Source organism: Ovis canadensis, chromosome 9 (assembly GCF_042477335.2).
Source record: "Ovis canadensis isolate MfBH-ARS-UI-01 breed Bighorn chromosome 9, ARS-UI_OviCan_v2, whole genome shotgun sequence".
Lineage (NCBI taxonomy): Eukaryota > Metazoa > Chordata > Mammalia > Artiodactyla > Bovidae > Ovis > Ovis canadensis.
Genome location: NC_091253.1, coordinates 85,124,141 through 85,147,656, shown reverse-complemented (window position 1 = coordinate 85,147,656; position 23,516 = coordinate 85,124,141). Strand labels below are relative to the sequence as shown.

Sequence of the window (23,516 nt, the reverse complement as noted above, 5' to 3'; positions counted from 1 at the left end):
CCCTAACTCTCAGGAAATCTGCTTCCCATAACCTGAATTGTGAAAACACCCCCATCCTGCCCCAAATGTAGGTATCACCCTCCTCAGACCAAAGTGAAGGAGAGTTTTGGGTATCCAGGGCCAAAGGAACACACGTGACCTTTTCAGGCGCAACAGACAAGAGCTAGTACATTGCCTCCATCCCCAGATCCTCCCAGAAGGGGCTAGAGGGTCAGTACCCCCTTTCTGCCATTCCCAACCCTCCCCTCTCCACCACCCCCTCCTCCCAAACTGACGGAGAAGCAAACAGTCACAGGTGACTCTGTGACTAGTTCTGGGGCTCCTGATATCTCATAAGAGGTGTGTAGTTTGTCAGTTGTGTTATAACTGCATGGCATCCGTTTATAGAATGAGGTTTCTCCTCTTTCAGTGGCTACCAAAATTTGCACAGCCCCCTCGACATTCGTCTCTATATAGTCAGCCAGCACTGAAATCGCTTGTGGGCTCCTGCTGGGAGTTTGCCCTTCTAAAGGGCCAGAGCTGAGCGTGAGTTTCTTGCATGTTTCTGGGCGCCACGCTCCGGCCAAGCAGCAGAAGCTAAACTGGAAACAGAATCATCCTTTAAAATCTAACTCCTCAGCTCCTGGGTAAAGCAGCAGCACCTGAGCTGAGAAACCAGTGGCTCAAGGGCTCCACCATGAGGAAGTCAGGAGATGTGACCCCAGGCAAAAACGTTTCCTGAATCTTCCAGAGGGGGTACCACCCACAGGAAGCCAAGGGCTTCTAGCAGTAGAAGGAAGAGAATTTGGGTGCACTCAGTGAAAAAATGGGATTTAAAGCCACGACAGCTGGGTTGGAGTCCTGCCTCTAACTTTTACTAGTTGTGTGGCCTTGGGCAAGTAACTTAACTTGTCTGAGCCTCAGGTCACTTAAAAACTACCGGTTTGGCTGAAAATTTCCTTCAGGTTTTTCGAAAACCCCAAAGAACTTTTAGGCTAAACCAATATTACTATGATACAGTAATTCCGCATAAAATCAGGGAACCAATGAAATGATTGCAATAATATGATTGCAAAAATCACTTCAGTCGTGTCCGACTCTGTGCGACCCCATAGACTGCAGCCTACCAGGCTCCCCAGTCCCTGGTATTCTCCAGGCAAGAACACTGGAGTGGGTTGCCATTTCCTTCTCCAATGCATGAGAGTGAAAGTGAAGTCGCTCAGTTGTGTCCGACCCTCAGTGACCCCATGGACTGCAGCTTTCCAGGCTCCTCCATTCATGGGATTTTCCAGGCAAGAGTACTGGAGTAGGGTGCCATTGCCTCTTCCTATAAATGCTAAGGTATGTACAAAGAATATTTTATTAAGAATTGTGTTCAAAATACAGTGAAGCACACATTTTTCCTCTTAGAACCTGGACACCGTTGTTACTGGTGAGGCACTGTCGAGAGCATACTCACACACACTGGAGATGCTTTTTTCCTGATGTGTGAACATACCAACCTGGAGAAATGAACAGAGAGCAGCTATGGTTGTGAGAGGTGGCATATGGGGCAGAAAGCCCAGATGCACAAGTCACCTAAAAAGGTCATGTAAAGCAAGGACAGTTGTTTTTTCTTTTTTTCTTTTTTATTGCCGACTGATCACAGGCCACAGACACCACATTCTTTTGAAACAACCATGCTCTTCTGAGACTCACAACTCAGCTCAGCTCCTTGCTCCTCCTTGTCACCTTGTCCTCCAGACAGTACTTTCCTTTCACTGAAGACTCGAACACCTGGCTCTTGGGGATCACCCAAGGTGCAAATTCCAGACTGTCAGCTCCTGGATTGAAACACACATAAACACCCAGGTTCTTTCCTGTCACTTGGTTTTGTTTCCAGAACCATTTTCTGCTTTAACTATGGTCCTTTTGGTTGCAAATCAAGAAGCCTGGGCTTCCCAGGTGGCACTAGTGAGGAAGAATCTGCCTGTAATGCAGGAGACACAGGAGACACGGGTTCGATTCCTGGGTCCGGAAGATCCCGTGGAGGAGGAAATGGTAACGCACTCCAGTGTTCTTGCCTGGAGAATCCCATGGACCGTGGAGCCTGGGGGGCTACAGTCCAAAGGGTCACAAAAAGTAGCACAAAAGACTGAGAGACTAAGCACACACAAGAAACTTACCTTGAACTATCTCAGGCAAAATATACGCATTTATTACCTGCACAATAAAAAGTTGCGAAGAATTGGGATAGGGTTGGACTTTGGCATTAGAGGTAGGACCTTTTTTCTAGCTTTGTTATTAGAATAAAAGTGAACTTTTCCCTTTAGTTTCAGTTGGAAAACACCTTAGGTAAGGACCTGGCCCCGCGCAGATCACATTCATAATGCTGTGCCCAGACAGATGCGGTGTGCTTTGTGCAAACGAAGGAGCTTTGGCAGCGCTGTGAGAATCACGTGGTGGGAACAGAAGCAAGACCTCCCAGGATTAAGTGGCTGTTATTCCCGGAAGGGAGAGCAGAAGAGATATTCTCCTCAATCCCTCTCAGCTTGTAATCAAGCAGAAATCATGCATAGAAATTTGTATCCTGGATTCTACTGCCAACTTCTTAGGTTCTAGATTGTCAATTTTTTCTGCCGAGAATCTCTCTTAAGTGCCCATAGCTCCAAAAGAAAAAATACATGAGAGTGGTACCTCTTTGGGGAGCAAGGGTAGGAGCAGAGTGTGGAAACTGTGAAAAAGCAGTTGTGGAGAATGGAGAACAAGTTTACTGGGAAATTGTACTATGATTGTCAGACAGTGCTGACGTAGGTGCTAAAATTGTATGTTTGGGTCCCACCAAAATTCATATTGAAACCTAGTCCCCAAACAAAAAAAAAATTTTTTTTTAAATGAAACCTGATTGCCAGTATGGTGGTATTTGGGGGTGAGGTCTTTGGGAACTGAGTGGATCATAAAGGCAGAGCCCTTATGAATGAGATTGCTGTTTAGTTGCTAAGTCATGTCTGACTCTTTTGTGACCCCATGGACTGTAACACACCAGGCTCCTCTGTCCATGAGATTTCCCAGGCAAGAATACTGGAGTGGGTTGCCATATCCTTCTCCAGGGGACCTTCCCGACCCAGGGATTGAACTCACGTCTCCTGCATTAGCAGGCAGATTCTTTAATGAACCGCATGAGGGAAGCCCATGAATGAGATTAGCGCCCTTGTAAAAGAGCCTTCAGAGAGCCCCCCTTCATGTGAGAGCACAGCCAGTAGGCAGCTTTCTATAAACCAAGAAACAAGGTTCACCAGACATTGCATTTGTTAGCATCTTGATCAGAGAAGGCAATGGCACCCCACTCCAGTACTCTTGCGTGGAAAATCCCATGGACGGAGGAGCCTGGTAGGCTGCAGTCCATGGGGTTGCTGAGAGTTGGACATAACTCAGTGACTTCATTTTCACTTTTCACTTTCATGCATTGGAGAAGGAAATGGCAACCCACTCCAGTGTTCTTGCCTGGAGAATCCCAGGGACGGCGGAGCCTGGTGGGCTGCCGTCTATGGGGTCGCACAGAGTCGGACATGACTGATGCAACTTAGCAGCAGCAGCATCTTGATCTCTGACTTCCTAACCTTGAGAACTGTGAAAAATAAATGTCTTGCTTAAGCCACCCACTCTACAGCAGTTTTTGTATAGTGGCCCAGATGGACTAAGACAGTAGGTAATCACGAATGTAAAGGAGATCCAATTTGTCTTATATGACTTTTTCTCTAGCAGTATTTGGCTGCGGGGGTACAAACACGGAAAAACTCGATTGTTGTTTCATAACAGAATGGAGAATTGCTTCGAATTGTCTACGTAGGGTAGAAAACACAGATAAAGAACAGAGTTCAGGGTATTGATAAGAATGTTACTACTGGTAATATGATATATTGTAGAATCTCAGCTGGATTCAAAGAGACAGGAAGAAAGGCTCATGGATTAAGAGAAAGTAGATGAGAGACAGCTGAAGGGGGTGCCACTTGGGTCAAAGAGTGGTAGGAGGAATGAAGTAATACCAACATGTGTTTATCTGCATACACAAATAGAAAATACATACAGTCCTTCACTAGGATAGCCCCTGCACTTATAAAGAAACATTCTTACTCAAAAGGCCATACACCAAATGACAGAGACATGATGCAGTTTATTTCCACGTACTAAGGCAAAAAAACGAACAAAACAACTTATTTCTTTGGAAAAAATCAAATTGTATATTTGCAGGGTTGTCTTGTTTCACCATAATGTAAAATACATTAAAAATGTTTGCATATACCACATTCAATAAAGCTTTCTATGTACATAGTAGATACTTGCTTTGCTAAATGACCAGACATTTGGAAAAATCAAAACACAGTTGTAAAACAGAGTCAAATATATAAGTTAAGATTCTTGTAAACTTAGAAAAAGACTGAATTGTTATATTTTTACCTGTGTAAAAAAAAATTCTTCGGTCTTTCATTTTCACCTGTATTTTCTTTAATACAATTAAGCCCCAAATTTGAAGGCTTGAATTCTTTCATCCTAATGCCTTGGGACTATCAGATTTTCCTTTGAACCTGTAGTTGTCTAAAACAGGAGCAGACCATTTAAAGGAAGGGAAAAATAAAGATATCCAGATTTCCGATCTGTGCCACTCATGTAGATTATGAAGAGTTCCTGAGTTGGCTACCCATTCACTCATCTTAGTTCAGAAACATAACAGCTGGTTACAGGATTAAACTGGCATTCCTGCAGCCCATCAGCTTTCTTAATCACAGAAAATTATTGACATGTGGCCCTTAGCTTAATCTGAATAACTGTAATTTAGGAATTCTATGACATGTTGTTAACATATTTAAATGTAAAATGCAAAATTCTAAATATTAAAGAATTTATTTTTTAACTATACAAGATGGTATGTTTTCCATGAACAAATGAAAATCAAAATGGCAAAAGAAGCTGAAACATCTGAATGTTTCAAAATGAGTGAAAGGAAACATTTCATATATAAAAACATGACTGAGGTAAGCTTAAATTGTAAGAATAGTTGTTTATTTTATTTTCATATGTAACTGAAACAGCAAAACAGCCCTGTCTAAAAGCACTGGAGCAAACAGTCTTCCTGAGTCCTTTCAAGTCATGATTCTACATGCTACAGCGAAACATTTTTAATAAATGCAATTTGTCATTGAATGACTAATTTTTACATTCTTAAATAATAAACTTAATTTTAACTACTATAGCAATGATTTAAATACATGTGCTGTTAAAACAAAAAAATTATAAACATGTTCTGAATTATTTTCTTTGCTTGTGAGATAATATTAAAAAGAGATTCTATAAGTTCTTGACTCCCTAAGAACTAAGAACCAAAATACTGAACATAATAAATAAATATGAAACCTGGAAGCTCGGAAAAGGGGATAGAGTACTGAATATAATAAACCAGTGTATTAAAAACTCCAGTATTTCAGTATTAAAACTTCATCTCACTACAGTTAGGTAGATGCTACGATAAATAAGCTTCATATTAAGGCACCTGTCATTACCTATGAGAAAGAGGTGGATTCAAAACAAAGGGAATATGCAATATAAAACTTTTTTCATTTATTCTTATGTCACTACCGATATATTATCAACTTTAAATGTAAGTTTTTGTATTAGCAGTAGATGAATATCTTTGAACATATTACCTGAATATAGTTATAATGTTTATGATACAATAATTAATGTATGTGATATCTTAATTGAACTATATGATACTTTAATGGGAAAATAGGCAAAATCTAGTCAAGATGGATAGCAAGGACTAAATATTAGAAACATGGTAACTTCTAAGAAAAAAACAATGCATTGTAGTGACAGTGACTACGAGCAGATCTTGGCCAAGCCATTGAACCTGACTGAGCCTCACCCCCTCTATCTATAAAATTTCAATCCTGCCTGCTCTATCAAACTCATAAGGCTGTTTTGAGATCAAATGAGGTGATATAAAAACACTCAGCAAACTCTGAATCTTTGAATAAGTATATGGTATTATGATAGGCCAAAATAGCTCATTTCTGATATTCTCTCTAACAGATAAAGTCATGGCCTGTTCCTTTTGTATCCACTTGAAAACTCCCCGTTGTAATGCATTAGGTAGTTGTGGACTGAATGGAGCAAAAAGTTATGCAAAGAGAAAATCTCTAATCCTTATTAGCCAGAATTGTACACAACAGTTTGCTGTGGGTGGGGAAACCCATTGCTTGCTTAGGCTCAGGCTACCTCTTGACACTTCTCTCCCATACAGGGAGCAGACTTCTCAGAGACCTTGTGGGCTGGCCTTGCCTCAGTCTCCCTCACCATCTGCTATCCTGTGACGTGCATAGTTCCAGAAAAGAATTGAATCTCAATAACAGCATAAGAGAGTTTTAGGAGTATAAGAAATATAGCTGCAGTCAATTACAGGGACACTTCTCAGCTTGGCACAAAGTGGAAATGGCTCAATAATCCCCACCAGGCCCTCCCTTGCTTGGACCACAAGCCCTTCTTCCATGTAGAAAATAGTTCTGGGGCAGCTTTTTCCAAACTGTGTTCTGAGGAACATTAGGTGAGATGTTAGGTGAGATGTTAACAGGTGGAAAACAGGTCTTTGTTAAGTATGTCTGGAATATGCAGTGTGGTATACGTTGATGTACTGCAGAATTTCTCAGTGTTTGATGTACCAACTTCACATTCCAAAGAGGAATGGAGCATACAACATTTCCCAAACTCATTTGACCACAGAATCTTTTTTGTTCTCCCCACAAAAGACCTAGACAGGCTGACAGCTCTTATAATACTCTTTGGGAAATACCATTCTAGCTAATTCACCCTGGTTTTAAACATTTCAGGGCTACATCTGGCTAAAATGATCCTTTTAATTTCTAACAGAGCAGAATCATTTTGCTTACAAGGTCAACTATCATGAAAACTTCAAGGATTCCACTCTTAAGTATTCTGCCCAAAGCAGCTAAGAACCAAATTTCCTTAACTATAACGCTGAGAAAGTCAAAGAAGTTATTCTCATGTTAATGACAAGTACAATCTTTTTGAGGAAATATTTACATTCTTCTAAAACATTAAAAACACAAAGATCTAATTCTAGATCTTAGGACCTAGAATCACAGTTACTTTGAGGAGACGGAGAATTTTATCACATCACTGCAATTAACACTATTAATAATAATAATAAGAGGAGAGGGAGAAGGGGGAGAGAGAGAGGAGGAGGCCGCAACAGCAGTATTGGCTGAGAACCCATGTCGTGGGATTGAGATCCTCACACACACTATGAATTTAGGACCTGCTATCACATTCACTTTAGGGTTTACAGTCATCTGAGGTTTAGACAGATTAACTGACTTTCCAAGGGTCACACAAAGTAGGACAGAATCTCAAATTCTATCTGATCCCTCACCCCATGCTCTTAACAACTACAGAATGCCATCTTATATTTTAGGGATGAAACAAAATCATTTGGAGGTCATACTCTGACTGATAAACAGTAAATTAAAGGATATTTCTATAAAATCAACTTGATTGATATTTGGTTTCAGATTTCCTTTTGAGCAAACTCCTAAGCCCTAAAGGAGATATTTTGGGTTGGTGTTTCATTTTTAAGAAGAGAAAAATAGGCTGCTATTTACCAATGATTAGTTTCGATATGGGGAGGGTTTTAAAAATCTGCGTCTAAGGTGAAGACATTATCTGTAGTTTCTGCCATAACTGCAAAACGCTGATACTCTGAAACTCGTTTCTCAAAGAAATTTGTTTTCCCCTCTAAGGAAATGTTTTCCATAAAATCAAAGGGATTTTCTGCTTGAAAAACCTGAAAAGAAAAGAAATATTGTTAGACATTCTGAAGAAGCAAATTGCATCACATAAGAAGAGCAACAGATAACTTGGGTCTCCCAACACCATGTATCATCACCTGGAGATCACATATTCCCTAGGGTCCTATGACTAAGATCGCCTACTAGCCTCTTAAAGGAACTATACTAGCAACTCTGGTGTTCTCACAAATTGAAAGGAAAAAAAAAAGATTATTTCACGAAATAGAAGATTTAATACCAAACTAAAATGTTTTCACAGCTGGAGAACTCTAAAACACCAAAGATATTATAGGCATTTTCCACAGGTATTATTACTATGTGAAGAGCCAACTCATTAGAAAAGACCCTGAAGCTGGAAAAGATTGAGGGTGGGAGGAGAAGGGGGCGACAGAGAATGAGGTGGTTGAATGGCATGACTGAATCAATGGACATGAGTTTAAGCAAACTTCAAGAGATAATGAGGGACAAGGAAACCTGGCATGCGGCAGTCCATGGGGTCCAAAGAGTTGGACGACTTAGCAACCGAACCACCACCACTAGGCTGTCACATCTACGTGATACTACAGAATATTACGTTATTAACAATGTTCTGTGGACCTAAATGTTTCTCAGTTCACAGGAGACGTGTAATCTTCAGATTGCTGCTAAGGAACCATGATCAGGGAAGACAGACTAAATGCTGTCTATTGTAACCCCAAACAGAAAATGGAACGCAAGTTGACAGGAAGCTTTTTCACTGCTTCTGAATTCAAGAAGCAGGCTTGGAGATACAGCTTGACGGAAACTGAGACATATTGATGATTCGTGAGGAACAATAAAAGAGAATTCTTTAAATTTGGAATATTCAGAGAGTAATTATGAATACCAGAGAAAAGAACATATTCAAATAACCCAATTAGAATGGACAAAGGATCTGAATGGATAAATGCTTCTCTAAAGAATACCTACCGAAGGTCAATAAGTATATGAAAAGATGCTCAAAATCATTATCCGTTAGGGAGATGCAAATCAAGGCCACAATAAGATACCATTTCACACCACTTCACACTAGGATGGCTGCTGACACTTCCCTGAAGGCTCATATGGTAAAGAAATCTGCCTGCAATGCAGGAGACCTGGGTTCAATCCCTGGAGAATCCCCTGGGAAAATCCCCTGGAGAAGGAAATGGCAACCCACTTCAGTATTCTTGCCTAGGAAATCTCATGGACAGAGGAGCCTGGCAGGCTATGATCCATGGGTCGCAAAGAGCTGGACATGACTTAGCGACTAAACACACAGGATGGCTGTAGGTGTGTAGTAAAAAAGACAACTTATTGTGGTTATCACTTCCTGATGTATGGAAGTCACACCATTATGCTGTGTACCTTGAACTTAAACAACACTATATGTCAATTATATCTCAACAAAACCAGAAGGAAAAAAAAGACAGTAAGTGTTAGTGAGGATGTGGAGGAACTGGAACCCTCATATACTGCTGGTGTTAATATAAAATAATGCAGTCTGGTAGTTCCTCTAACGATTAAAGATAGAGTCACTATATGACTCAACAGTTTGTTTTCTAGTTTTGTATCCAAGATAAGTGAAAACATTTTCCCACAAAAACTTACACAAGAATGTTAATAGCAGCATTATTCATAATAGCCAAAAAATGCCACCCAAATGCCACCATCAACCAATAAGTGGATAAACAAAATTAGGTATAATTATACAATGCAATATTATTTGGCCATAACAAGGAAAAAAAGTACTGATACATGCTAACGTGAATGGAACTTTAAAACATTATATTGACTTTGTATATACCATGTACCAGTATACAGTATGCACTATATATTGTATGATTCCATTTATATGAAGTGGGAATTACAGAACAGGCAGATCTGAAGAGACAAAAACTAGATTAGTAATGCCTAGGCTATGGTGGGGGCTTCCCTGGTGGCTCAAGGGTAAAGAGTCTGCCTGCAAGGCAGGAGTCTGGGGTTCGATCCCCGGGTTGGGAAGATCCCCTGAAGGAGGGCATAGCAACCCACTCTAGCACTCTTGCCTAAAGAATCCCGTGGACAGAGTAGCCACACAGGCTGCAGTCCATAGGGTCACACAGAGTCACACACAACTGAAGCAACTAAGCAGCAACAGCAGGGCTACGGGGGGATGGAACAAAGGTAAGTGACTGATTGCTAACTGGGAATAGAATTTTTTTGTGGAGGGATAAAAATGTTCTCAAATAGATTGTTGTGACAGTTGTACAACTCTGCAAATATACCAAAAACCATTGAATTGTACATTATTAATAGGCATATTGCATGTTCTGTCATTTATATCTTAATAAAGCTATGTGTATTTTTTTCCCAAAAAAAGCAGACCTGCTGGGTGTGGTTGATGTAGTGGAACTCTGTGAAACTGTGTCAGAAACAGTGTTAAAAGGCAGTAAAAATGTGAGCTTTCACTCATGGCAGGATACAGTGGAAAGTGCATTGGACAGTGGTCATAGGGTCACTAGATTTTAAAACTGAGCATCTTCCAAATCACCCACCGCATGAGCAAAACAGCTAAGGCCAGCCTCAATCAAGTAGCTTGGTTTTGACACACAGAAGTACTTGAATATTTATTGACTAACCCAAAACTAAGTTGAAAACAGCATTAATGTGGCTTCTGTTTGGAATTCTGTATAAGCGACAACCATTTGCTAATTTAAATAACCTCTAATTTTACCAAAGTGTGTTGGTCCCTCAGTCGTGTGCAGCTCTTTGCGACCCCATGGACTGTAGCCCGCCAGGCTCCTCTGTCCATGGAATTCTCAGGCCAGAATACTGGAGTGGGTTGCCCTTCCCTTCGCCAGGGGATCTTCCCAACCCAGGGACTGAACCCAGGTCTCCCACATTACAGGCATATTCTTTACTGTCTGAGCCACCAGGAAAGCCCAAAAATTATCATTATAAAAATAATTTCTTTTCTAGCTCCTTGAGTTCAAAGTTTTTTAGCTCATGCATTTAAAATTGTCTCGCTTTCTTAATATATGCCTTGAAGGATACAAATTTTCCTCTGGGGATCCGTTTGGTTGCATCTACAAATTGTGATATACAGTAATCTTATTGTCATTTAGTTTATATTTTCATTTTTAATCTCATTTTAAAGGACACAGTTTTGACTTCTAAGTAGATGGAACTTTCTGGTAATCCTTTATTATTCATTTCTAATTTTATTGCATTAAAATCTAAGAGTCAGTATAATTTCTGCTTTTTGGAATTTACTGAGATAGTTTGAAGGCCTGTAGAGACTGAGGTTTTGTACTGTGTCCAGATTTTCTTAGGAGGCATGTTTTGTATACCTACAATTAGCAAACTTTCCAAGGAAAACTAGACCCACAGGTCTGTAATTTTCCAATAAGTAGAAGGAGGATGTGTGGGTGTAAACATATGGTGGTGGGTTAAAAGATAGTGAGTTCATTTTAAGGCTTTAAGGAAGCAAATTAATTTTATTATGATAAACATGTAACTTAGAAAGAGAAACAATTTCTTTTAACACACAATTTATAAATTTCAGAGGTCATATCTTTATCTCATTAATGATCAGCAAAAGAGAGGATCTTGCACCTAAAAAAATATAAATGGTGATATTTTACAATATATAGTTACCAAAAACCTTTGTCCCATCTGATTCTCATCACAATATCTTTGTAGTTATCAGAAAATAAGTGCATTATCAAGAGAGTTAATGATTACCCACAAGCATCATGGATTTTATAAGGCTTCTCAATAACTTAAACTTCTATTCCCATGAGAAATCAGAACCTAACATTTCTAATTAACAGTATAATATTGATACACAGGAAACCGTGATGAGTGTCACACTTATGGTGAATACCACGTGGCCACCGGGTGCTCATTTCCTGCATGTGTGACACTATTCTAAGCGCTCTAGGTGTGCCGGCTCATCAGCAGGCGTTTGCGGCGCGTGTGCGCTCTGTCGTGTCCGATTCTCTGTGACCCCGTGGACGGCAGCCCACCTGGCTCCTCTGTCCATGGGATTCTCCAGGCAAGAACACTGGAGAGAGCTGCCATTTCCTTCTCCAATAATCTGTGGTAAGGATCACTGCTATTATCTTCATTTTACAGATAGGAAACTGAGACAGTGGTTAAGCGATTCGCCTAAGGTCACATTGCTAGCAAGTGGTGGAATCGGGATTCAAACCCAGGTAGTGTGGCTGCAGTCTCCACCTCATGTGAAAGACACCCATGAAAATTCAGGTACATTATCTCTGATAAACAAAATGACAGAAATAACTTAAAGACAACTGACTTCAAAGGGTCAAATTACGACAGCTAATGTCCTCCTAATAATGATTTCCTACTTAAAAGTATTAAGCCTCAAATTACAACAGAGACACATGGGGATTTACCTCAGGGTAAACACATATTGGCATGTTAAATCCAATTACTTAAAGATGGTCCTAGTAAATAGATACCTACAACTATTATAAAATAATTTATTGAGCTTATTAGTTCTATGATTTATCAGCCTCCTACTTCTGTTAATGAATTTCATTTTAAGTTTCATTTAAGGATTTTGCAAAATCAACTGGTTCAGGTAAAACAAGCCTTTCATGGACAATTTACAAAATAATATAGTTTGGGGAAGAATGGATACATGTATATGTACGGCTGAGTCCCTTTGCTGTTCACCTGAAACTATCACAATATTGTTAATTGGCTATACTCCAATACAAATTAAAAAGTTTAATGTTAAAAAAAAATAGACTAGTGTGTTACAAACGCTTTCAGTGAAATATAGTACGTATTTTAGAGTCCTTACCTGACTATAACATTTTAGCTAGTAGTAATATGTTTGAAACACCTTACCTTTGAGAATCCAAGTTCTGTAAGCAATCTGTCAGCTACAAACTCAATATACTGTTTCATCAGAACGCAATTCATTCCAATGAGGCCAACTGGCAAGGCTTCTGTTAAGAACTCCTGAGACATAAATAAAAACAGAATAAAGTACAAAGAAAGAGCAATAAATAATATATATTTTCCAAAGAAAAAGAGGGTTTTAGCTTTCTCAATCTTCTAAATCACTGATCTTGTTTGAGGAAAGCACACTAGCATTAATTCTTGCAACATGGCCAACAATGCCCATTTGCTTAAAAGGTTTGGGGTGCTGCTATTCACACTATTTCACATTCTCAAGTAGCCAAAGTAAACTGAAACTAACTACTACATTACTGGTATTTTTAAAGTAGTACTTGTAGGACCCAAATTTATATGCTTTCTCAATAGAAAGAAAGGAGATATTTTGTTGTGAAATATCTAGAAAAAGATTCACCTAAGATGATTGCTGTGGTGAACATGACTTAAAAGGGAGCTGGGAAAGAAAAAACAATTAACAGAGAAAATGAGAAAGTATTAGAAATGGATCTGAGCATTGAGAGACAAACTGAACTCCATTGTATTGAATGACAGCGAAGTGAAAGTCGCTCAGTTGTGTCCAACTCTTTGCAACCCCCACAGACTATAGCCTGCCAGGCTCTTCTGTCCATGGAATCCTCCAGGCAAGAACACTGCAGTGGATTGCCATTCCCTTCTCCCAGGGATCTTCCCAACCCAGGAACTGAATCCAGGTCTCCTGCATTGTAGGCAGATTCTTAATGACAGTGGTGAAGTGTTAATAGAGGAAAAATAAACATATTAACCATTTGGATTTAGTTCTAAAAGTGATACAAGATACCAAAATCTGGGATTTCCCTGGTGGTCCAGTGGTTAAGAATCTGCCTTGCAATTCAGGGGTTGCAAGTCTGATCCCTGGTCGGGGAAGTAAGATCCCATGTGCCTTAGAGCTACTGAGCTCTCGTGCACATGCTGCACCTAAGACCCAATGCAGCCAAACCAATAAATAAATAAACAGATAAATTTTTTAAAAATACCAAAATCCATTTAATGACTTTTCTCTCTTCAAATATGAAAACTCTTTTTTAAGTGTAAAAACTTACTTATTTTTCAACTAGCTCTTTCAAATGATAAAAATACATTCTAAGTGAAGCATCTGTGTCTTTCTATTTAGAGATCTTTACATGCCCATAAATCACATTTTACTATTCACTAATTCATTTATTTCTTCATTCTATGAACATAGGATGCATGCTTAAAGCTAGATATCTTGCTAGTTTTTTAAGAATACAACCAACAAGGACCTACTGTATAGGAAAGGAAACTCTGTTCAGTGTTATGTGCAGCCTGGATGAGAGGGGAGTAATAGGGGAGAATGGATACATGTACATGTATAGCTGAGTCACTTTGCTGTATACCCGGAGCTACCACAACATTGTTAAGCAGCTATGCTCCAATTTAAAATAAAAAGTTAAAAAAAAAAAAAAAGGAATTCAAAACAAGAAACCATCACTGCCCTCTAGTAGCTAAAAATCTAGAAATCTAAAGCTAAGATAATTAGAATAGTTGGGTATGGCATGAAATTTGATATATAACTGAAATTTTAAAATAGTCCTGAAACAAATTTTAGTATACATAAAATCTTAATATATAATAAAGACTGGCTTATAAGCCAAATTTTAACTTGACATAATAATTGTAATACATCATCTATTGGTACTGCCAGGTTGACCATAGAATATTTCTGATATCTATTTTGACCTACAAAATGGCAATTTCATGAGTCAATCTAAAGCAGTCAAACATCAAAGAGAGATGTGCTACTTATATAAGCATCCCTGCTTACCTGCTCAATTTCAACGGCATTAACAATGATCTCTCTAACCCTTTCTTCTGAAGGCTTATTTACCAAGTATTGAAACATCAGGCAAGCAAAGTCACAGTGAAGCCCCTAAAACAGAAGAAAAATACCACTGTCAAAGAACGTTTTATCAGTTATTTTCACACAGTGATATATTAGGCTTTATATAAGCTAGGAATGCAACACTGAACTTCTGGAAGATGGAAGAAGGATTAACAGGGCCAGGATCTTCTTTTCCCCAAATCTCATTAAAATGCCAATCATAATAACCTATGATGAAAAATTTTCAAGGCCAGCGAATCTCAGTTAATTAACATGAAAGAAGAATTAACGAACAACAACAAAACCAACAAATCTGCAACCAAAAGCATTTTGGAAAGGAAACCAAAGTAAGAAAAACCAAGAATTAAATTAATTTATTTTTAACTTTTTAAAAATTAAGACAGATTGAAAAACTCAGATTTCAAAAACACAACAGTTATATTAAACAAGAATGGTTCAAGATAAAAATAAATTCAGTGCGAGGAAAACGGAAACTGAAGAATTAAGGATACCATCTGAAGCTGTGTAAAGCAGAAATGACACTGCATAAAACTCAAAGACAGAAGTAAACAAATTTGTGAAATACCTTGAGAATAGAATTGTTGTGCAAATACATGAAATGTTATAGAATCTTAAATAATTGGAAAACAGTGCAAGGAGACTCAGCCTACAATAACTGGAATTTCAAAACACAGAACAGATGGTATAAAGCTGAAAACAACTGAAAAATTTTTCAAAAAGTCAAAACAAAAAAGAGAAGGTGGTCAGAGACATAGAAGGATGATGGAGTTCTAAACAAAATTAACAATTAGATACTGACAACAAGGCAGAGTCAATTAACATTTCTAAACTACACAGAAAAAGAAATAATTTTGTAAGCCAACAAGGGAGGAGAGGAAGGAAGGAATATGCACTTTAGAGGATTAAACAACACAGCTGTTTACCCTTTTCTAAAAGACTCAACAAAAAACCAAAGACAATTGAAAGATGAGGCTCAAATCAAAGGCTGTATTCCAAGGATTATTTTCCTAGTTAAATTGTCATTCCCAGAAGAAATCATTAAAAAAAAAAAACAAGAAAAAGCCTCTTTAAATAACTAATTTTAGAAATTTTACTAGTAAAACATACCCCTCCCACTCGACTCAAGAGGATATTTCAAATGACCAAAGGCAGAATTTCAGATATACTGCAGATAGGTGATAATGTAAATATCGATTAGAACCAATAGCTAGCTACCAATTACAGAGATGAGTATGAAAAAGGAAGGCACTTGTAATTGTTAAATCAATAAGAGAATAAAATTAATTTTGAGGTTTAAAGCGACTCCAATCAAAATCCCAGTGGGACTGTTTTTAAGTTAAAACATTAATCTACAAGACTAAATGAGCAGAATCTTTCAGGAATACTTTAAAAGTTTTGAGATTTAGCCTACTAATTTTTAAAACATAAAAGACTATAATGATGAAAATAGTTTGTTACAGCATGAAATTTGTCACACAGGTTAAAGGAAAAGCCTTGAAACAGGTTTTAGTATACTTGAATCCTTAATATATAATAAAGAAGATATCAGAAGTCAATGGAGAAGGAAGGATTACTTAAGGAGAATTGGAAGAACTTCCCAATTGTGGTAGAAAAGACATATTCATATATTGTTAGGTGGTGCTACAAATTGTTATTGTATTTCTGGAAAGAAATCGACAAGTAAGTATGATGGCCTTTAAAATGTTATTGTTCAGTCACCTAGTCATGTCTGACTCTTTGCAATCCCACAGACTGCAGCAGGCCAGGCCTTCCTGTCCCTCACCATCTCCTGGAGTTTGCCCAAGTGCACGTCCATTGCATTGGTGATACCATCCAGCCATCTCAGCCTCTGTCGCCCTCTTCTCCTTCTAATTTCAATCTTTCCCAGCATCAGGGTCTTTTCCATTGAGTTAGCTCTTTGCATCAGTTGGCCCAAGTATTAGAGCTTCAGCTTCAGCATCAGTCCTTTCAAAGAGTATTCAGGATTGATTTCCTTTAGGATGGACTGGCTTGATCTTGCTGTTCAAGGAACTCTCAAGAGTCTTCTCCAGCACCGCAGTTCGAAAGCATAAATTCTTCGGCACTCAGCCAAGGGATTGGGGGCAGGAGGAGAAGGGGACGACAGAGGATGAGATGGCTGGATGGTATCACCGACTTGATGCACATGAGTCTGGGTGAACTCCGGGAGTTGGTGATGGACAGGGAGGCCTGGTGTGCTGCAATTCATGGGGTCGCAAGGAGTCGGACAAGACTGAGCGACTGAACTGAACTGAAACGTAGAAATGCAGAAAATAGTCTAGAAGGAAATATCAATACAATATGAAAGGCGTTTTGAGACTGAATGATTTTATTATTTTAATTCTCTGTAATAATCATACATGACATTAGTGAAAATAACTAGAAATTTAAAGACATGAAACAACAAAATGTAATTACACAAAGCATTTTGCGGCACTTGAAAAGTACTTTCATATATACTATTTCATTGCATTTTAACAAAACCCTGTTAAGATGTATAGTTGAAGAAACTGAGGCTCAGAGAAATTAAATAACTTGACAAGGTCAATATGGAAATAAGCTAAGAAGCCAGGATAAGTCAATCAATGTGAGCAGAATGGCTGTAACCGTCTAAACCCTGAGAAAAGAAGATCAATGAAAAGGTTTCTGCACTTGAGCTTAGAGAGACAAGTACAATATACATTATGGAACCTAAAATAGGGACAAGTTCAGGTTTCAAAGGTATATGCAAAAGAAAGAGTGGTCAGTTTTCCTTAATTGGGTCAGGAAAGTTTTAAGTGGCAACTTGTGAGAAGGTAATCAAGAGCTGGAAAAAAGGAGGTGTAGTAAAGATGGAAAGAGTGTTGCAGACAGAGAGACAAGATTTAGTTACTGACTCAATGTGGCTAAAAAAATAAAGAAGCAATCTAAAATGACTCCCAGATTTCAAATTTGGATGATTGGATAGAAGATAGCTTTGCTCAATGACATAGAGAAAACAGGAAGAACATAATTTGGGAGAAAATGATGAGTTTGATTTCCTGAAATACTAGGCTTGAGATATCTGTGGAGCCTTCCAGGAGAAAATATCTAAACATGCACGTGAATATATGGGTTTTGAGCTCAGGAAAGAATAACTGGGCTAAAGATAAAGTTGTAGTTTTTACAAGCACCTAAGTGGCAGATGATTCCATGGGAATAAATAAGATCAACCAGGAGGCCATGTAGAGGGAAGGAAAGAGGCTAAGGTGGGAACTCAGGAGTACTTTGATGCATAAAGATGCACAGAGGTTGAGAAGAAACACTAAGAGAGCTAGGAGGAAAACACAGACTTAAAACCCAAGGAAGAAATGATTTCTTATTTCAATTACCAGGATATCTGTGTCACCATAAGCATTTTCAAGGGAAAGAAAACTAAATGAACACCAGCTAGGAATACAAATAGAACTAGAAGAAGACTTTACTCCTTACTTCATCTCTGCTGATGAGCTCATTGGAAAAAGTGAGTCCAGGCATGAGTCCTCTTTTCTTTAGCCAGAATATAGCAGCAAAAGATCCCGAGAAGAAAATTCCTTCTACAGCAGCAAAGGCCACCACCCTTTCCCCTAGGGGAGAAAAAAGTAGCTTCACTTTCTGAAATATTAATATATACTGCAGACATGTTCAAGCTTACCTATGGATAATATATGTTTTTACTTATATATATTTTTAACAACCATATCATAACTGTTTTGCCAAAAATAAAATCAACAAGACAGCCAAGTCTTCGATGGAAGAAATTTGCTACTTCAACCTACTAGAGCAGAAAAGCACCTCTACTTCAGGTGCTTTGTTCAACACTGGACTCCTGCAGGTCTTGAAATCTGGAAAGCCTTCCACACTCAAAAAAAAAAAAAAGTGATTTATCTGTGCCACACATGCCTATGGGTATGGGTGCAGGTAGATGTTTTTGAATGCAGTATGTATATACGTGTATGTTTGCATACTATGCTCGGTTGACCCCTTTGAAAACAAAAATAGCTCTTCAGACTAGTGAGCTGCTTGTTTTAGCATGGAGCTTTATCATTTATTTACATAGATTACTGTATTTTCATCTTACTGTTAATAAGAATGGATAGTTAAAATGGAGACATTTTTAATCAACATAAATGTGATATCACGTGAACATTTATTTGTAAGGGAACAAGACTATAATTTTATACATGTGTGACTAAGAGGAACATTGTCATTTTAACTATGCTATGCATTCACATGAATGCTGCTGCTGCTGCTAAGCCACTTTAGTCGTGTCCGATTCTGTGAGACCCCATAGATGGCAGCCCACCAGGCTTCCCTGTCCCTGGGATTCTCCAAGCAAGAACACTGGAGTGGGTGGCCATTGCCTTCTCCAATGCATGAAAGTGAAAACTCAAAGCGAAGCTGCTCAGTCGTGTCCAATTCCTAGAGATCCCATGGTCTCCAGCCTACCAGGCTCCTCTATCCATGGGATTTTCCAGGCAAGAGTACTGGAGTGGGTTACCACTGCCTTCTCCACACATGAATGCTACAGAATGAAAATCAAAACAGAAATAATTACAGAAGGCTATTCTTTTTGGAGAGGATTATAGGATGATAAGTAGTGAAGTGAAGTGAAGTCGCTCAGTCGTGTCCGACGCAAAGAGTCAGACATGACTGAGAGACTTCACTTCACTTCACCCCTTATCATCCTATAATCCTCTCCAAAAAGAATAGCCTTCTTTTCTTTTCCTTTTTTTTTTTTTTACAAATTTTCAATAGATGTGAACCACAAAGAGACTTTCAAAATGCTTCTTATAAAAGCTATGATGAATTGCAAAGGCATCATGATTTGTCTTAGAGATACGGAAGCATGTATTTTTAATATACAGCTAACCTCTATGATGCAATGCATTAAGACTGTAGAACTTATACTTTTTTGTTGTTTGAACGTAATTTCATTACATATATTAAAGTTTAATCTGTATATTTAATGTTTTAAAGTTCTTTAAAGATATTTTTAAAGTAAGCGGTATATGACACTTTTTAAAAAACTAAGCAGATTGCCATAGGATGACTGCTGCCCTCCTGTATTTTCTCTCTTTCTAGGTTACTTCTCTGGTAGTGTCATGAAAACATGCTTCCTGCGAGGCACACCATAATTTTCCATCATTTCCTAGACACACTGATCTCTTCACTGCATATTGAACACTTATGTTTCCCTTTGTTTTTCTCTAAAGCCAGTTTCTCACCATGTGCCTCTCAATCAATTTTGAAATAATTCAGTTCAGTTCAGTTGCTCAGTTGTGTCCGACTCTTTGCAACCCCATGGATTGCAGCACACCAGGCCTCCCTGTCCATCACCAACTCCCAGAGCTTACTCAAACTCATGTCCATCAAGTCGGTGATGCCACTCAGCCATCTCATCCTCTGTTGTCCACTTCTCCTACCCCTAATCCCTCCCAGCATCAGAGTCTTTTCCAATAAGTCAGCTCTTCACGTGAGATAATTAGCTGGGTATAAAATGCAGATCACTCTCTGGTGAGAACCAGGAATCTGCAGAATTTTTCCAAAATTCTCCAGATGATTTTTATGCACATTGAAAACCACTGCTTTTCTCATTATCAAAATGAACTCAAGGCAATGCCACATATGTGTTTCTTCCCTGATATACTAGTTACTTGTCCACATCTTACACTGAATCACTGGTTCTCAATGTGTTAGCCAGGAATCCCTGGAGATCCACAGACCAGGAGGTCTATGAGGTGAAAACAATTTTCACAGTGATACTAAGGCATTACTTATCATTATTACCATCATTCTCTCATTAATATAGAGTGATGTTTTTCCAGAGGCTACATGACACATATCACAACAATCTGAAAAACCTGGTAAAATACTCCTCCCTTTTGTAACTACATATCTGAATAAGGCTAGATTTTCTTCATATACTTCAACCAAAACAACAGTCTGCAACAAATTGAATGCAGAAGCAGATATAATCCAGCCATCCTCCTATAAAGCAGACATTAAAAAGATTTGCAAAAATAAAAAACTAGGTTATTCTGAATTTTTTTTAAATACAGTGTTTCTTTGCATAAATATACATTATTTATTTTAAAATATAATGGATTGTTACTGTTAATTTAATATCTGTTAATTAGTAAATATTTTGAAAGTTTCTTGGTTTTAATTTCTAATATGTACATGTCTGCAGGCTACTATGTTCCTCCGTCCATGGGATTTTCCAGGCAAGAGTACTGGAGTGAGGTGCCATTGCCTTCTCTGCCATAGATACAACCATATAAATAAAATCACTTTGGAGCCCTCAATAATTTTTAAGAGTGCAAAGGAGTACAAACTGAAAATTTTGAGATCTCCTTCTGCACATAATGAATAAAACCAGAAAGTAAAGACAATCAATTGTGAAATAGATAAGAATAAGAAAGGTACTTAGGGCTACTTATATTAAATACCTGAATATTTTAGTTAAATGTAATAAATGTTTATTGAGCAACTACTGTATATGAGACAATGTTAATTCTTTCCTTAAAAAAATGTTATTGGATCTCAATTCATCCCACAAGGTGTCTGCATTTAACTTATTTGAAAAATAAGCCTGTTACTGCAAACTGTTCTTGCCTTAATTGAGTGCACTAATCTATATATTTGTTTCTGAAAAATATTAGGACTCTGACTTGCTTTATTTTAGGGAAAAAAATAAACATTACTCAAAGCATATAGTCTTGCTCTAATATTCTTGTCCGAGTCTATGTGACTGATTCTTTGATTCTTCTTTTTTTAATTAATTTATTTTAATTAGAGAATAATTACTTTACAATATTGTGATGGTTTTTGCCATACATCCACATGAATTGGCCACAGGTATACATGTGTCCTTCCCACCTCTCTCTCCACCCTATCTGTCTGGATTGTCCCAGATATTCATCTTTACCTGAAATTATGCACTGACCTTTTAATCTTTCAACTTTTAATTTAATAAACAGAATATATAACAGATTTAGATTATTTTTTCACCAGCTTCCAACTAATTCTTAGGAATAGTGACATTACACCATGTAAAATAGTATTGTATAACCTAAGCAAATTTGATCAAATATAAATTAAAGTTACATACCGAAAGTAGATTTTCTATCTGCGATCCATCGCAAGGCCCAATCTGCTTTCTTCTTAACATATGGCATTGTTTCAATTGCATTAAATAAAAATTCTCTGTAAAAACAGAAGAATTAATGGCAAAGTTATTCACTTGGGTTTTTTGTTTGTTTTCATTTTTGGCTGCACCACAAGACTTGTAGGATCTTAGTTCCCCAACCAGGGATCAAAACCTGAGCCCTGAAACGGCAATGAAAGTTCCAAGTCTTAACCACTGGACCACCAGGAAATTCCCAATTCACTTGTTTTTAATCATACTATATTTGATTCTGTGCAATTTATGGTATGCATAGTATCTGGAGTTTCTCTGTATTTTGGCAAGTCCATAAACTATAGAAGTCAAAATAAAACTCAAATTAGTGGTTTGAATCTGGTCTGACACAAAACTGACTAAATTAGAATATTTAATTTCTAAACAAAATGTGCTGATGAACAGTTTTTTAAGTTATAATTTCCAAAGATTTATTGGTCCTATGCAAGTTTTTTTTAACCCAACACATTACTGAGTAATAGAAAATAGTGTATTCCTAAACTTCCATATTTGAATAATCTTTCCCTATATTTAGTTTCCTAACATCAACATAACCAAGTGATAGATAGAGCTTTGTAAATAAAATCTCAGCAGTAATACCTTTTCTTGGGATCTCTGATGTAAGTGTCTATTAGCAAACTGTACATCTCTGAGTGCACATTCTCGATGAGAATTTGAAAGCCATAGAAACAGCGAGCCTCTGGAACCTGTACTTCCTGACTAAAGCGCTCCACCTAAAAAAACAAGGGAAACAAATATATCCGATTCTACGGGCTCTCATTAAACACTGTATATCAGAACCTGAACATTAGAATTATCACATAAGAATCACCTGTGATGCCACAAACAGGTCAGAAAGACCTTATGAATTATTCTAAGTGGTACTGTTTAATCCATTAACCCACCACAATTAGTTGCATACTGTATTCTTAAGCAATTAAATAAATTGACCTGTAAGTTGGAAATACTACCTATAAAGCCAAATAAATTTTAGAACATCTACCAAAAACAATTATTTTGCTTTGTAGAATTGACCTTAAGTAGATCTACTGAAGCCCCTACCAGTTGATAACGAAAGTTTGCATCTTCCCATTCTTTTTAGTAAGAAAGCATGCCTTATAACCAATCATAATACAGTGGGAGCCAGACCCAGTGTTCTATTAAAGAGCTCTGGAAAGGTTATTAAGGTGCAGATTCTTTATTGGGATTACTATCTAAGACTAAACACAAACTCATGCTTATGCCTTGTAAGCAGTCGTTATTGGTACAATATGCTTGGTTTCATGATATTTGTGGGGGGTGGGGTCAAATACAAATGAACACTTGCCTTTGACACTTCATCAGAAAAAATTTTTCAAGAGTTAAGCTTCATTTGATAAATTTCTTAGACATTTTTCAGGTTCAGTCTGATTATCTTACTGCCATCACTGTCATTTAACTGCTGAATGAGAACAAAAGTAGAAACCAAAATCTCACCAAATTTTCATTCACAATTCCATCACTGGCTGCAAAAAAGGCTAAGATGTGAGAGATAAAATACTTCTCTTCCGACTTAAGCTTGTTCCAGTGAGGAAGATCCTTTGATAAATCAACCTGAAATAAAAAGATTTTCAAAAAATTTAACTTAAATTCTTCTCAAAGTATAGAAAACTGACTTCTGTCCCAACGTTAAGTGGGACATCTTTGC

At 37.8% G+C, this 23,516-nt stretch overlaps 1 protein-coding gene across 6 annotated transcripts in view; it reads right to left on the bottom strand.

The window, feature by feature from the left end:
• Window positions 1-1,588: 1,588 nt before the first annotated feature.
• The window catches only part of RRM2B (ribonucleotide reductase regulatory TP53 inducible subunit M2B), a 36,315-nt gene continuing 14,387 nt past the window's right edge, over window positions 1,589-23,516 (bottom strand). For 2 of the 6 annotated variants that reach the window (XM_069601140.1, XM_069601144.1), the window contains exons 3-10: window positions 23,306-23,422; window positions 22,430-22,563; window positions 21,761-21,855; window positions 18,100-18,233; window positions 14,554-14,658; window positions 12,681-12,794; window positions 7,635-7,816; window positions 1,589-1,802 (exon numbers count right to left, since the gene is read on the bottom strand). In XM_069601140.1, coding sequence (XP_069457241.1) covers window positions 7,664-7,816; window positions 12,681-12,794; window positions 14,554-14,658; window positions 18,100-18,233; window positions 21,761-21,855; window positions 22,430-22,563; window positions 23,306-23,422 — 852 coding nt within the window. In that variant the 3' untranslated portion in view covers window positions 1,589-1,802; window positions 7,635-7,663. Of the gene's footprint in view, window positions 1,803-4,112; window positions 7,817-11,267; window positions 11,415-12,680; window positions 12,795-14,553; window positions 14,659-18,099; window positions 18,234-21,760; window positions 21,856-22,429; window positions 22,564-23,305; window positions 23,423-23,516 lie in introns of those variants that run through there. The other 4 variants (XM_069601139.1, XM_069601143.1, XM_069601141.1 and 1 more) reach the window with 3 other exon arrangements.